The sequence below is a fragment of the Amblyomma maculatum genome, chromosome 11, assembly GCF_055883805.1.
Source record: "Amblyomma maculatum isolate TAMU_Amacu chromosome 11, ASM5588380v1, whole genome shotgun sequence".
Lineage (NCBI taxonomy): Eukaryota > Metazoa > Arthropoda > Arachnida > Ixodida > Ixodidae > Amblyomma > Amblyomma maculatum.
In genome coordinates this window covers 65,456,356-65,470,911 of record NC_139354.1, presented here as the reverse complement: position 1 = coordinate 65,470,911, position 14,556 = coordinate 65,456,356, and the positions used below count along the sequence as shown (strand labels likewise).

At 47.6% G+C, this 14,556-nt stretch overlaps 1 protein-coding gene across 1 annotated transcript in view; it reads right to left on the bottom strand.

The window, feature by feature from the left end:
- Positions 1–6,635: 6,635 nt before the first annotated feature.
- The window catches only part of LOC146173997 (venom metalloproteinase Antarease-like), a 50,437-nt gene continuing 42,516 nt past the window's right edge, over positions 6,636–14,556 (bottom strand). The window contains exons 12-14 of the mRNA XM_084585318.1: positions 9,533–9,683; positions 8,531–8,653; positions 6,636–6,689 (exon numbers count right to left, since the gene is read on the bottom strand). Of these exons, the coding sequence (XP_084441444.1) occupies positions 6,636–6,689; positions 8,531–8,653; positions 9,533–9,683 (328 nt within the window). The remainder of the gene's footprint in view (positions 6,690–8,530; positions 8,654–9,532; positions 9,684–14,556) is intronic.

Here is a 14,556-nt window from a genome sequence, read left to right as displayed (position 1 = left end):
GCATGTGTACGGCGCGAGTTACAATTGCTGACCGTCATGCCCCAGTGTTGTTCACCGTCCTACATGAATGCCCCCACGACGTTATCCTTGGCATTGATTTCTTAACAGCCCACTCTGCCCTTATTGACTGCTCTAGTGGCCTACTTCGCTTGGACCTCCCGCTCTGCTCTGAAGACCCCTCCTGCTCACCCCGACTTCGATCAGGACAGTTTAGCCGCCTTCCTCCAGAAACTGCCGTTTACATCCCTATGTCGCCATTCCCACCCGTCCCAGATGGCGACTATCTCGCTTGTCCCATTACTGATGTCATGCTGCAGCGGCACGTCACCCTTCCTCATCTAATTGTGCACATCTCCCAGAACCGCACCACTCTCCCAGTCCTCAACTTCAGCTTTTCAACTCAAGTTCTGTCCGAGGGAATTTCATTAGCTTCGCTGTCCCCGATGACCGATTGTGCCATTTCAGCTCTGTCTACAGATCATACAACTGCCGTCCCTGCCAACACCCCCTCGTCGTCCACATCGCGCCCTGATCCGCTTGACAGCATGATATCAGCTGATCTGCAACCTGAATTCGCCGCTGATTTACACAAGCTTTTGTTTACCTACAGTGACCTTTTTGACTTCGGCACCCGCCCATTGGGTCAAACGACAGTTGTAACCCACCGCATTGACACCGGGGACGCCAGTCCTATCCACAGGCGGCCCTATCGTGTTTCGCTTGCCGAGCGACGCGTCATTCAAACGGAGGTCGAAAAGATGTTAACGAACGACATAATCGAGCCTTCCAGTAGCCCCTGGGCATCCCCTGTCGTGCTAGTCAAGAAGAAGGATAACAGTTGGAGATTCTGCGTTGACTACCGTCATTTGAATAAGATAACCAAAAAAGATGTATATCCTCTTCCGCGCATCGACGACGCGCTTGATAGTTTGCACGGAGCCAGCTACTTTTCATCCATCGACCTTCGTTCCGGCTACTGGCAGATTTCTGTCGACGAGAGAGACCGTGAAAAGACAGCGTTCATCACCCCTGACGGCCTCTATCAATTTAAAGTCATGCCTTTTGGCCTATGTAACGCCCCTGCAACTTTCGAACGGATGATGGACTCATTGCTGCGCGGCTTCAAGTGGACGACTTGTCTTTGTTACTTAGACGACGTCATTGTTTTCTCGTCCACTTTTGACAGCCACCTCTCTCGCCTTTCTACCATTCTCGAGCTATTCCGCCGCGCCGGCCTTCAACTCAACTCAAAGAAATGCAGTTTCGGCCATCGGGAAATCAAAGTGCTTGGTCACTTGGTTAATGCTTCCGGTGTTCAGCCTGACCCTGACAAGATACGTGCCGTCACAGATTTTCCCACTCCGCGTTCATCCAGCGATGTCCGAAGCTTTATTGGCCTATGTTCCTATTTCCGACGATTCGTCCCGAACTTCGCAGTCCTTGCTCGTCCGCTCACCCAACTCCTCAAGAAAGACGTTTCATTCTATTGGGGGCCTGAACAAGTTGCAGCTTTCTCAAAGCTTATTGCTGCTCTTACTACTCCACCAGTCTTGGCCCACTTCAACCCTTTCGCCAATACTGAACTCCGTACCGACGCAAGTGGCCATGGAATAGGAGCTATTCTCGCTCAGCAACAACACGGCCGTACAAGGGTGATTGCGTATGCCAGCCGCCTCCTGTCAACGCCCGAACAAAATTATTCTATTACAGAGCGAGAGTGCCTGGCGCTTGTCTGGGCTATTACGAAATTCCGCCCTTATTTGTTTGGCCGCCACTTTACTGTGATAACAGACCATCATGCCTTGTGCTGGCTTTCCTCTCTCAAAGATCCTACTGGCCGTTTGGGGCGCTGGGCGCTACGATTACAAGAATACACCTTTTCCGTCGTCTACAAGTCCGGCCGGCTTCACCAAGATGCCGACTGTTTGTCACGTCATCCCGTCGACTCCCCTAGTCCTACAGACTCTGACGATGATGCATATGTCTTATCTGTCTCCGCCTTTGCCAACATTGCCAAGGAACAGCACTTAGATCCTTCTCTGCATTCCATTATCCTCCGTCTTACCTCCGACCGCCCTGACCCATCTCTCGCCTTATTTGTGCTCCACGAGAACACCCTATACCGACGTAATATGCGACCAGATGGCACAGACCTTTTGCTCGTCGTTCCACAACACCTGCGTTCCACCCTCCTTGAACAGTTCCATGATGCTCCCACGGCTGGCCACTTGGGTGTCTCTCGAACATACGACAGCCTGCGCCGACGTTTCTACTGGCCGGGGCTCTACCGCTCTGTCCAGCAGTACATTGCCGCGTGTGAACTGTGTCAGCGTCGGAAGAAGCCCACAATTTTGCCTTCAGGTCATATGCAGCCAATACCCATACCAACTGACCCATTTTCCCGTATAGGCGTTGACCTCCTTGGCCCCTTTCCAGTTTCCACCTCGGGGAACAAATGGATCGCCGTCGCCACCGATTACGCTACTCGGTACGCTATTACCCGAGCCATCCCGACCAGCTGCGCCACAGACGTCGCTGACTTCCTTCTAGAAAACGTAATTCTTCATCATGGTGCTCCTCGCGAACTACTAACTGACCGTGGCCGCTGTTTCCTGTCGCGAGTGGTTGACGAAATTCTCCGTTCGTGCTCCGTCCGCCACAAATTCACCACCGCATATCACCCCCAGACCAACGGCCTCACGGAACGTCTAAACCGTACCCTCACAGACATGCTGGCCATGTATGTGTCTGACGACCATCGAGATTGGGACGTTCATCTCCCCTTTGTCACATTCGCCTACAATTCATCTGTCCATTCTACCGCTGGATACTCCCCATTTTATTTATTATTTGGCCGACACCCGTTACTACCCTTCGACACCTCTCTACCCGCGGCAGACGCCACCAGTACTTACACCAGTGATGCCGTCACCCGTGCTCATGATGCCCGCCGGTTAGCTCATGCCAGGCTCTCTGCATCCCAAGACTCTCAAAAGATCCGGTACGACAGCCGCCACCGTGATGTCCACTACACTCCTGGATCTCTCGTTTTGCTGTGGCTCCCGTGCCGTCGAGTGGGCTTGTGTGAAAAACTTTTGCCCCGTTACACTGGCCCTTACCGTGTTTTGCGCCCCGTGACCGACGTCACCTACGAAGTTGAATCTGTGGTTCCGAAGTCCACGTCCACAGCTCCAACCTCCCAAATAGTGCATGTGTCCCGTCTGAAGCCCTATCATCAACGTTCTATTTCGCTAACATAGACCGCACCGGGACTGTGCTTTTCCCGCGGGGGGGTAGTGTTACTTAGCTGTATTCGCTGTTCGTGATGAGGATGAAGTGAAACAGACTCCGAGAAGACGACGACGCTGAGTGTTGTGAAATCGGTGCCCTCATCAACGTTAGTTGTGCGGACAGCTTTGGGACTGTAAATCTTCCACGTAACAATATAGAGAAAACGAACAAGGAAAGAGAGACAAAACAAGAGCTGAAGCACTTTAGAGACCCACCCCAAGAGATTGACCGTCGCCTCTGCTGATATCAAAACCGCTTCTCGGAACAAGCCAGAGTTACGGCACCGGATATCCGGCTGCTCGAAGCTGCAGGGTCTGTCGGCTCCACGCCACTGTCGCTAGTCGGACAGTCGCGACGTCCTGCCGGATTCCCGGAACGCTGGTCTCCACGGGCTCCTAAAGGTGCCTGAAGACCCACTTATATCTCCGATCCCCCGCCTCCGCGCTCTCCTTTTGCGTTCCTTCCGCTTTGAAAATAAAACAGTAGGATTTGAGCCTTCGTACTGTGTGCTAGTGATTTTATTCAGGCTTGCACCAGTACCATGCTCGCTATATGCTTCCAGTTAAACCGCAAGAAGCAGTTGTCAGTTTAACGTGTTATAGGCAAGTAATCAGCGTTATGCAAAAAGACAAGAGGAAATGATAGCGTTGCTTTGGAACGCTACTCATTCTGCAGAAAAACATTTTGCACTGAAATCCCAAACATATACGACGTATTGTCTTTATTGAAACAATGTAACGGCTCACAGTGCAGTTAGCCATTAGGAAACTCAGAATGGATCTCGTCATCATTTCTTGGGCGGCCTTTTAGTTGCTTTCCATTTTTTTGCCTTTGCGTCTATTTATAAGCCTACACACACCATTTATGCATCCCTGTAAAAATTCCATGCCACATTATCGTCCCAATACGTCACATCAAACAAAAACAATCGGCAGCGTTTGAGCTGTGATCCCACAGATTTCTTCCATTTATAAATATTGTACTCACGTTTTTACCTTATGAACGGTAAAGAGTTTATATAATGCAAGCGGTTTTTGTTCCTTTTCGGCGTTAAGTTCAAAAAGGCTTCTTGATACGTTTCGTTTAAAGAATTCAGTGAGAAATAAGAGAACAATTGCTTCTATCTTTCGATTTTTATTGCAGTCCTACATAGTTGTCAGAGCTGCCCGAAATCATTATGAGCGATTTTTTGAAGTAATTTGGCCTTAATTACTGTGTGATAGTTTAATATGTATTAATAGAAGTGCTGCAAGCTTGCGACGCGTAGCAACATTTTACACTTCAACTATACCCTATGGTCACAAAAGGTAAATAAATGTTTAATGGAAACTTTATCTTTTTGCAACAAGCATGGCAACTGCGGACCAGCGTCCCACCGCCAGGACACTCTTCGTAGTCATCAAGCAAAACGGCGAAAGAAATGAAGTGTGCTAAACAATTGCGTTTCACTTACTGTCTAGCGTGCCAAGATTGACCAAGTAAAACGACAACCAAACAAAGTTCAGTTTTTCCCAACATGCTATAGCGCCGCTAGACCGCAACCAATTTTTTGAGGCTCTGATCCTTTGACCATGCTTTGCTACCGCGTACGTGTTTGTATCTAGCCGGGAATATGCGATTCTGCGGTGAATGGATTCCAGGCATAATGTGGAAAAATAATTTACAACCTGCCCATAAAAAATAGCAAGGCACTGTTTTACTACACCCTAAATTGTGTTTATATTTGAACACTTCCAGGTGTGTTGTGAGGGCCGACAGCTCGGCTGCTATTTATGAAGAGCTAGAATGAGCCCAAACCGGGATGAATGCGTACTATATTCCAAAAAACAAGCGCGCCATGATCATGTTTTGGCGTGTAACTGCATCTCTTAATGATTAAGGAGTTCTCCCGAGAAAACCAGGGAGACTATTAAGCCCTTTTAGAGAGAAAATGGACTGTTCCAACACCACTCAAAGCACATTGGGAAGCGTAATATTTCGACGTTACGTGCGGATGAACTTGAATCAGACCGCATGGCCTATCGGTGAGTATTTATTAATGTGTGCGCATTAAAGGGCTATATTCGGAGTAGCTTGTGCCCAGAGTATGTCATCACGATTGCAGTGAACTGAATAGAGTTCAACGAAAAAGAACATCTGCATGCGAAATAGGACAAATTCGCCAGAAAAATCGTGGGGTCGAAGAAAAGTCATTAGTTATTAAATATAGCCCAAAAGCCAACGAGATACCGCATCAACCTGCCGAGCTAATGCCGACGTTCAAATGAACGTGACGTCATACAACCGGAACATGATGTGTTTTTCTACGTCTGAGTTAAAAAGCGTTAATAAGTGATTGAGATTGACAAAGAGCAAATAATGAGCGTCAGTTATTTAAAAGAAAGCATAATCAGGGCAAAATAGGGTGAGGAAAAACATACAAAAGTGTAAACGAAACTAGGAAGTGGGGACGCCACCTTGGCGAAGTTACCATAGTGACCGCCGCCATTGTATCTCTAGCTACCACGTGCCGCTATGGCGCACCCCTGAGACAGTGACGTTGTGGAGAGCCGAGCCGGTGGCGCAGCATGTATGAGCGCGTAGGAAGAGGAGGCGCGACTGTGCAAAAACGTTGCCGCGATAGCTTGGTATAGTGCAACTGTAAGCCACATGGGGATTGCTGGGCAGCTTACTATACAATGTCGTCAATGACTCAGCTTCTATCATAATTACCGCAGTGTGAAACCTATACATGAGTTGCATGATATGCCATCTGCAGCAGCAACACTCAGGCTTTCGCATTTCCCCAGTGCAAGTTCTGCAGCGCTCTGGGAAGTTTATTCCGTAATGGCAACGATCCACCATCTAGAGTATTCCTGCCTTCTTTGCTTCGAACCCACGAGCGCTGCAGCTCCACTACCCAGATCCATAGGGCACGCTACTGGCGGTAATGTTATAGTTATAGTGGAGATAAAAAGGAGGAGGCAGGGGGTTTTGCTACGACATGGGGGTTGCGCGATTAGTGCCTTTCAGTCCACACGGTGCCAATCGTCAATAACAGCCAACACGCTACCCAAACAAGGCTGTCGCCTCCGTGCTCCCCTAGGCCTTGTTATAACTCATAACTTGCAGAAGACTGCAGTGGGTTCCTGCAGCCTTCTTTCGACCTCACCCCTAGCATTGACAGCAGTTAGCTTCCATAACACTACATGGTAAGAGAGCAGAAAACCATGCGGGGTTCTCTATCAGCTCGCGCTCAGTGATGCCTAAAACCATCAAGATAAGCTCAACTAATTACTTCGTATAGGTGTTATTCTCTCGGCAGGTTTTTCGTTTCTTCGTTTTTGTTTCTTCTGTTCTGCTCTCTATACCAAGTGAAAGCGGGGTAGGCTCCCAATAATGCCAGCCTTGTCTGAAGGCTGAGACATTGCGAACAGTTAAAATTTCAGCAGTAATTGTCGTGTGTACCAGTGTCGACAAACATACTTTTCAAGACAGTGATGATGGCCTACACTATGGAGTTCATTTTTGTGTTGGAGTTGCTGGTCACTGGATGGCATTAGGGCTAGAATCGTCCGACGCGCAAATCTAAACTGGTTCGTTGAATTAAATGCTCAGAAGAAGAAGCTGTCTTCATATGCCATTAATATGCGCAATGGCATGAGGTAGTTTTCGTCTTTCGTGTTATTCCTGGACCTTGTACCTCACGCATGTCACAAATGCCGCACGAATCGTGTGCAGAATATTGTGTCATCTCTCGTTGTGCTGCAAACGTTGTCTTCATCATCGTACTCAGGCACCAGGCTACTATGCTATCGCCGCAGCCCATCAGGTCTGGTGTAAACTCGAAACACAATCTCGCACTGTGCAGGAAGAATCATCGTCTTCATCTAGTTTCAACTCCATACCACTCTCGTTTTGCGTTGAACATAGTCGTCTTCATACAGTTCCTTCTGCGAAGCTCCTTCATATAATTGAGATAATTACGCCATAAACACACGCCACCTTGCTAAAGGCAGAGACCGCATCAGTGCTAGACAGACTACCGAGATCATCAAACAACGACAAGCTATACTAGTCGTTTTTTGAGAAGGTTAACTCCCAAGCGCAGAGGGTAGCCAAGATCAAAGCAGCATAAGCAACAGCGTTCGCAGAAGGTGGCTAAATTTGTGGAACTCTGTTAAAGGTTAGTAGAACCTTTACAATCTTTTCGTTTACCTTTTGTCTCCCAGTTTCCGAACTTCAGCAATTTCCAAAATTTCACTGGGAAAATATCATCCGCAGCGTATACAACACTTCTCCAAGTGGCATGCCTCATATCAGTGACAATCGATTTCCAACGATTTCTACTATCTACCAGAGCAATCACCGCCTTCTCTTTTTAACTCCAGTGATTTTGCAGACCGCCATCTTTCGCATTCAAAACAAGTCTGAAACACGCATTTGGTTGCCTCTGGAAAACGATGGTGTACAATATTTTTGCAAAACCAAAATAGTTTGGGCTTCTTAAGTGACTACCAAAAATTACAAACCTGCCGAGGGATATTTTGAAAGTTAAACTTTTTGAATTTTCGCAAGTTAACAATATAAGTATAAGGTGGCTTTCAATGGCTGTTTCTCAAAATTTCGTCAATAATTTCTAGGTATATTCTTATGAGGCAAACTACTGTGCCTGTATATATATTTTATATGCATTCTCCCACATCATCACCCATCATGATCTTCTTTCTTCTCTCCTTCCCCAGTGCAGAGTAGTAGGCCAGCTTTGAATTATTCCGGCCAAACTCTCTGCTTTTACTTTCAATAAATCCATCTATCTATCTATCTCTATTCATTCTGCTCCTTACTGGTGACCATCTGCTTACCGGATACATATTCCTGCATCCGTACTGTGAATGGCAAGTGTTGCAGATGCCGACGCTACACTTTTCGCTGCCCTGTGCAGAGCAACCAGCGATACTGGACCGCACGCGTCCACAACCCCAACACTGGCGCTCATAACATGGACGAATGGTGATTTACTAAATGCATGTAGGACAGGCATTTGTTGCAGCTAAATAGGTTCTAGGTTAGAATGTTGTAACAGCAACAGCTCTAATATCGCTCTCCTAGATACGCCGCCTTCCCAGGCGAAGGACTCTAATAGGGAGCGAAAGGTATCCTATGAAGTAGATTATTAGGAATATGCTTGTTAAGGCAACTATAACTTCAACATTAGACGTTTTCTTCAGTGGAAACTAATTAAAGCACAAGTGCTTACCATTCTCGAATTGTTATTGCACGGGGAGCCATCAATGAGCAGCATAGGCCAATGGGAGTCGGCAGCACGAAACTGCCATCCTGGCACAAAACACCGGGCTTCGCAGGGTCGTGTTCGTAGCTTCTGCAAACGTAAAAGCATGGAATACAATATTTGCCAGCAGAAAAATAACTGGACTGAGATCACGTTTGCTTAAGAGAGTAAATATCAAAATTCACTCGCTAGGAATATTTTCCCTCACTGCATCATCATTCTTTTTTTTGCTATTATTATCGTTATCACTATCGCTATTATGGTTATTATGAATTACATATACCGTCTTTTTCATCGCAACTACCAGCAACTGATTTTCAATGTAATTGCTACTATTTTCGTTCACCAGGCAAACTGAATTTCAATCACCTTCTCAAGAGCCACCCAGAGAGAGTAGTGGTTATAGCGCCCTCACCGTCAGATTCAAGCTGTAACAATTTGATTCCCAGTGGAAACAGTTGGCCGTGAAAGCTTAATTTGTACGAACATCTGTCGCGGGAATTTCCTCAGAACATTTCTGCAGACCATGAGCCAAGAATCATGTTTGCCTCAAAAATAATACCCACACATATATATATATATCCAGTGGGTTTCAGTGGGCGAGTTTACTGAATAAGGTAGAGCCTTAATACAGACGCCACTGTTCGTTTTCACAGTTTATTTTGTCGACAGTTTCGGGAATGGTGGACAAGCTTACACTATCTAGTATATATATATATATATATATATATATATATATATATATATATATATATATATATATATATATATATACATATTATCTTTCCCCTAAACAGATTACATTACTAATTTCTGTGATTATCCAAGTAAACATTAAAAAAAAAAGACATAAAGTACCATTCCCAACGCTTTCCTTGGCCTCGCCGACTGTTGGCTTCTTTCCTTCATATATATATATATATATATACATACTTTTTTTAATGTTTGTACCCCCTAATTACCACTTACGCGCATATAGTAAGTCTGCCAAAGAGTTGGGTATGTCAGTTTACATTGAGTGTCCAGGCTAAGTATTTCTCCAGGTAATTCGACTCTATTTGGCCAAGACAGGTTTATTGTTTTTGAATCGTTGTGGTGCAAACAAGCTGCCGCCTTTGACCTGCAAGTGAACAAGAAATTGAAAATGAACTGCTTGCATTTTCTTTTGAGGGGAGTAAATAGGGAGCCACAAACATAAAAAAAAACGTGAATGTAACATATAATATTTGCACTGATCTGTTCACTCTTCTGTTGCCCACCATTTCAGATATCCTGCGATACGGCTGCACAAAGGAAAACAAAAGTATGCTTCTTTGCGAAGGGCTGAACCTTTTTTCCTTCTTATTAAAACAGCCGGGGCTCTCTTCATAGAGTGGCGCGGGATTGACCCATATTTGAAAGACACTAAGCATGGCCAGCTGATTTAGGTGAATGAGCTTGTTTTAGAGGTCGTAGCAGTAGCAAGCTTGGTTATAAAGATTAATAGTTACCACTCCGCCTAGAAGGCCGCATTTTTACTTTGAAGGCGCCCACGTCTTGGCAATTTGGCACCTAAAATAGCCAATCTTGGCCTACACACTCTTTTTCTGCACAACATGGAGCAGTAGGTGAATTTTAGGGGGAATTTAGTTGCCTTTTTCTGTCGATATATAGCAGAAATTAGTATATCTGCAGCACGCGTCTGATTTCAAAATATAAACTAGAAATACTTCCTGAATTTGAAAAGAGCAATTCTTCGTTATACTAAGCTCGAGCCGTGCTTCAAAATAGCATAACAAATACGAACATTCTCTGTTTTAAGAAGCAATCTGCCTCATCCGCAAAACCCCTGGGATGAAATGATGAACCCCAAATATAACGTAAACGGTTTTACTCCTTGTTTTAAACATACCGTACAAATATTTCAGGTATTGTGATTATGTTATCGGGTTGCTTTCTAATGGGAAATGTAGGTAATATAGTAATTGTTAAGATTCTTCTTTTCCTTCTGACATATTGTCACGTAGCCGTTCAGGCCCGTAACCAGAAGGTTGGTTTTAATAGGGGGTTGACCTAGTAAGCACAGAAAAGCAGGTGCAGAGAGCACTGAGGGACAGCAGCAGACTTCAGCTTCTCGAACGCCACGGGGCCACTTCTTCTTCGAGTCCGTGCACGAGACTCTCGATGAGCAGCCGCCTAGCGGCTGCTGTTGCACACGCTACATTACCCCCCTCTCTAAAAAAATAAGAGAATAAAAAAATAAAGCAGAGAGAAAAAAATAAAGCAAGAAACATGCGTTAGGCGGTGCGCTAATTTTCTCGCGAAAAGTACGGCTTCATGCGCACGATATGGACAACCTCGGATTTCTGCTGGCGACGAGTAGATGAAAAGCCGTCCGGAAGCACTTCGTACGTGACGTCGCTCAGCTGACGGAGCACTTTGTATGGCCCAAAGTACTGCTTCAAAAGTTTTTCAGATAGTCCCCGACGTCGAATCGGAGTCCAGAGCCACACTCTGTCACCCGGTGCGAAAGTCACTACACGGTGGCGGTGATCGTAACGCTGGGCGTCTCGGCCTTGCTGGTTCCGGATGCGTGCCCTCGCCAGCTGTGGCGCTTCTTCTGCGCGTTGAGTGAACTCCTCGGCGCGAACTTCGAGGTCACGGCCGTCATGGGGCAACATGGCTTCGAGCATTGTCGAAACTTCGCGGCCATACAATAAGGAGAACGGCGTCATTTGCGTTGTTTCCTGCTGCGCCGTGTTGTACGCAAACGTGACGTACGGGAGGACGTCATCCCAAGACCGATGTTCAACATCCACGTACATGGACGTCATGTCGGCGAGAGTTTTGTTCAGACGTTCTGTCAAGCCATTAGTTTGTGGATGGTAGGCGGTTGACCTGCGATGGGTAGTGCCGCTTAGCTGCATGCAGATTCCAGTAGCTTGGCAGTGAAAGCAGTGCCTCGGTCCGTTATTATAACTGTCGGGGCGTTGTGCCTCAGGACTATGCGTTCGATGAAAAATTTCGCTGCCTCGATTACCGTACCACGCTGGAAGGCCTTCGTTTCAGCGTAACGCGTGAGGTAATCTGTAGCGACAATTATCCACCTGTTGCCGGAATCAGAGATTGGAAAACGACGCAACAGATCCATGCCAACTTGTTCGAATGGGCATCTTGGCACTTGAACAGGATGCAGTAAACCGGCCGGTTTCACAGGAGGTGTTTTCCGTCGCTGGCAATCATGGCATGTTCTCACGTAATGTCGTACTGCGGCCGCAAGGTTTGGCCAGTAATAACTCTTCTTAATTCGGGCCAGAGTTTGAGCATACCCGAGGTGACCCGCGGTGGGCTCGTCATGACATTCCTGTAAGATTTCTTCGGAAAGAGACTGTGGTACGATGAGGAGGTAATCTCTTCCCGTCGGAGCGAAGTTGATCTTGTATAAGACATTGTTTCGAATGCAGAACGATGAATGCGTTCTGGCGAAGAGACGGGGAATTTCTGTGGTGCACGCTTCCAGAAAATCGATAAGTGGTGTGAGAGCCGGATCGTTACGTTGCTGCTGCGAAACAGTGAGCGCGTCGACGGCTGCGATAAGGGGAAAGTCTGGTTCTTCGTCTTCTCGCGCAGCATTGACAGGTGAACGGGACAAGCAGTCAGCGTCGTTGTGCTGACGTCCAGACTTATACACGATGGTCATGTCGAACTCCAGTAGCCGTAGGCTCCATCGTGCAAGGCGTCCGGAGGGGTCTCGCAAGTTCGTTAACCAGCACAGAGAGTGGTGGTCACTCACAACCCGAAAGTGCCGGCCATAAAGATAGGGTCGAAATTTCATCACCGCCCATACAACAGCCAGACATTCTTTTTCGGTGGTGGAATAGTTCGATTCGGCACGGGACAAAGTCCGGCTGGCGTATGCGATAACTCGCTCGGCACCGTCTTGCCACTGGACGAGTACAGCGCCTAGACCCACGTTGCTGGCATCTGTGTAGACCAGAGTCTCGGCATTCGCATCGAAATGGGCAAGCACAGGTGTTGTCTGCAAGCGGTGCCGTAATTCGTCGAATGCATTTTGCTGTTCGTCCAGGTGAAGGTGACATCATCCCGGGTGAGATGTGTCAACGGAGCGGCAATGCGTGAAAAGTTTTCAATAAATCTGCGGTAATATGCGCAGAGGCCCAAGAAACGGCGAACTGTCGTCTTGTTGCATAAAGTAGGGAATTTGGTGACGGCTGTTGCTTTAGCGGGGTCGGGACGAACTCCTCGATGGCTGACGACGTGACCCAAGAACAGGAGCTCTTCATAGCCAAAGTGACACTTTTGTGGTTTTAACGTGAGGCCGGTAGATCTGATAGCCCTTAGCACAGCGGAGAGACGTTGGAAGTGTTCCTCAAACGTTGGTGAAAACACAACAACGTCGTCCAGGTAGACTAGACACATCTGCCATTTAAGACCAGATAGAACTGCGTCCATCATTCGCTGAAATGTCGCTGGAGCGGAGCACAATCCGAAAGGTAGGACTTTGAATTCATAAAGTCCATCGGGCGTGACAAACGCTGTCTTCTCGCGATCACGTTCATCGACTTCGATCTGCCAGTAACCGCTCTAAAGATCAAGCGATGCAAAGTAGCGCGCGTGGCGCAGCCGGTCTAATGAGTCATCAATGCATGGCAGCGGGTAGACGTCTTTGTGTGACCTCATTGAGCTTACGATAATCCACACAGAACCTTAAACTTCCGTCTTTCTTCTTAACGAGGACAACAGGCGAAGCCCAGGGACTCCTCGATGGCTGTATGACACCGTCATTTAACATCTCGTCTACCTGTTGAGCAATGACTTCGCGTTCCCGCGGTGATTTTCGGTAGGGGTTCTGTCGGACTGGTCGGGTGCGGTCGTCGATTATCATGCGGTGCTTAGTCAAGGGCGTCTGTTCAACCGCGGAGGCGGATGAGAAGCAGTCTTGGAACTGAGAGTAGCCCGACGAGTGTTTCCTTCTCTGCAGGTGATAGAGCGGGATTCACATCAGGGTCGAAGTTGGGCGTTTGGCTGGCAGACGTGTTAGACTCAAGAACAAAGCAGTCGTGGGCAGCTTGTGCGACACCTTCAAAGTAAGCTACCGTGGTGCCTTTAGCGATGCGTTGCCGTTTGTTTCCGAAGTTCATAATCAGCACGTGAGCTAGGCCATTAGTCAGATGAACTATACCGCGTGCAATACAGACTCCATGATGTAACAGAAGCTCTGTGTTCTGTTCGGCAACACCGGCAGCATAGGACTGGTCGTCGCACCTGACTGACGAGAGCAGACGAACGTGGCGGCATGGGTACATCCGCGTCAACGATGCGTAAAGGTGCGTGGCGTCGTTCTGAGTCAGCGGTCATTGTTACAGGCGTCGGAAACGTTACAGTACGGCGAGGAATATTAATAATGGCACCATTCTCACGTAAAAAGTCCATGCCGAGTATGAGGTTCTTGCAGCAGTGCGGCAGGATAACAAAAACGGCTACAAAGGCTGAATCGGCGATGGTTACTCCGGCAGTGCATCGTGCGATCGGCGTCATAAGGTGACCGCCAGTAGTACGAATTTGCGGCCCCAGCCATTCAATTTTTACCTTGGAGAGCCGATCTGCGAAATTCTTGCTTATTATTGAAAAGTCTGCTCCGGTGTCTACCAAAGCGGTTACTGGGTGTCCGTCAACGAGAACGGAAAGGTCGGCGCTAACAACGTGATCGGCTTGAGGTTGATTGGGTGTTTCGGGTTCATGGGGCGACGGAGGCATCGTAGTCACAGCATCGGGCTGAGTCGTCACGGGAGGGTCTTCGGGACATCGATTTCGTCCGTCAGCAACCTGCCCCCTTAGGTCGCCGCCTTCAGTTTCCCCGGTGTGGGCTTGGCGACCGGCGCCTCGGCACATGATTAAACTCACGGCACCCGGGTGACGAGTAGAGCACGGGGGAAGACTGTGTACTGTCGCTCGAAGAGGTTGCCCGGGTTGCCAGATATTCTTCGATTTCT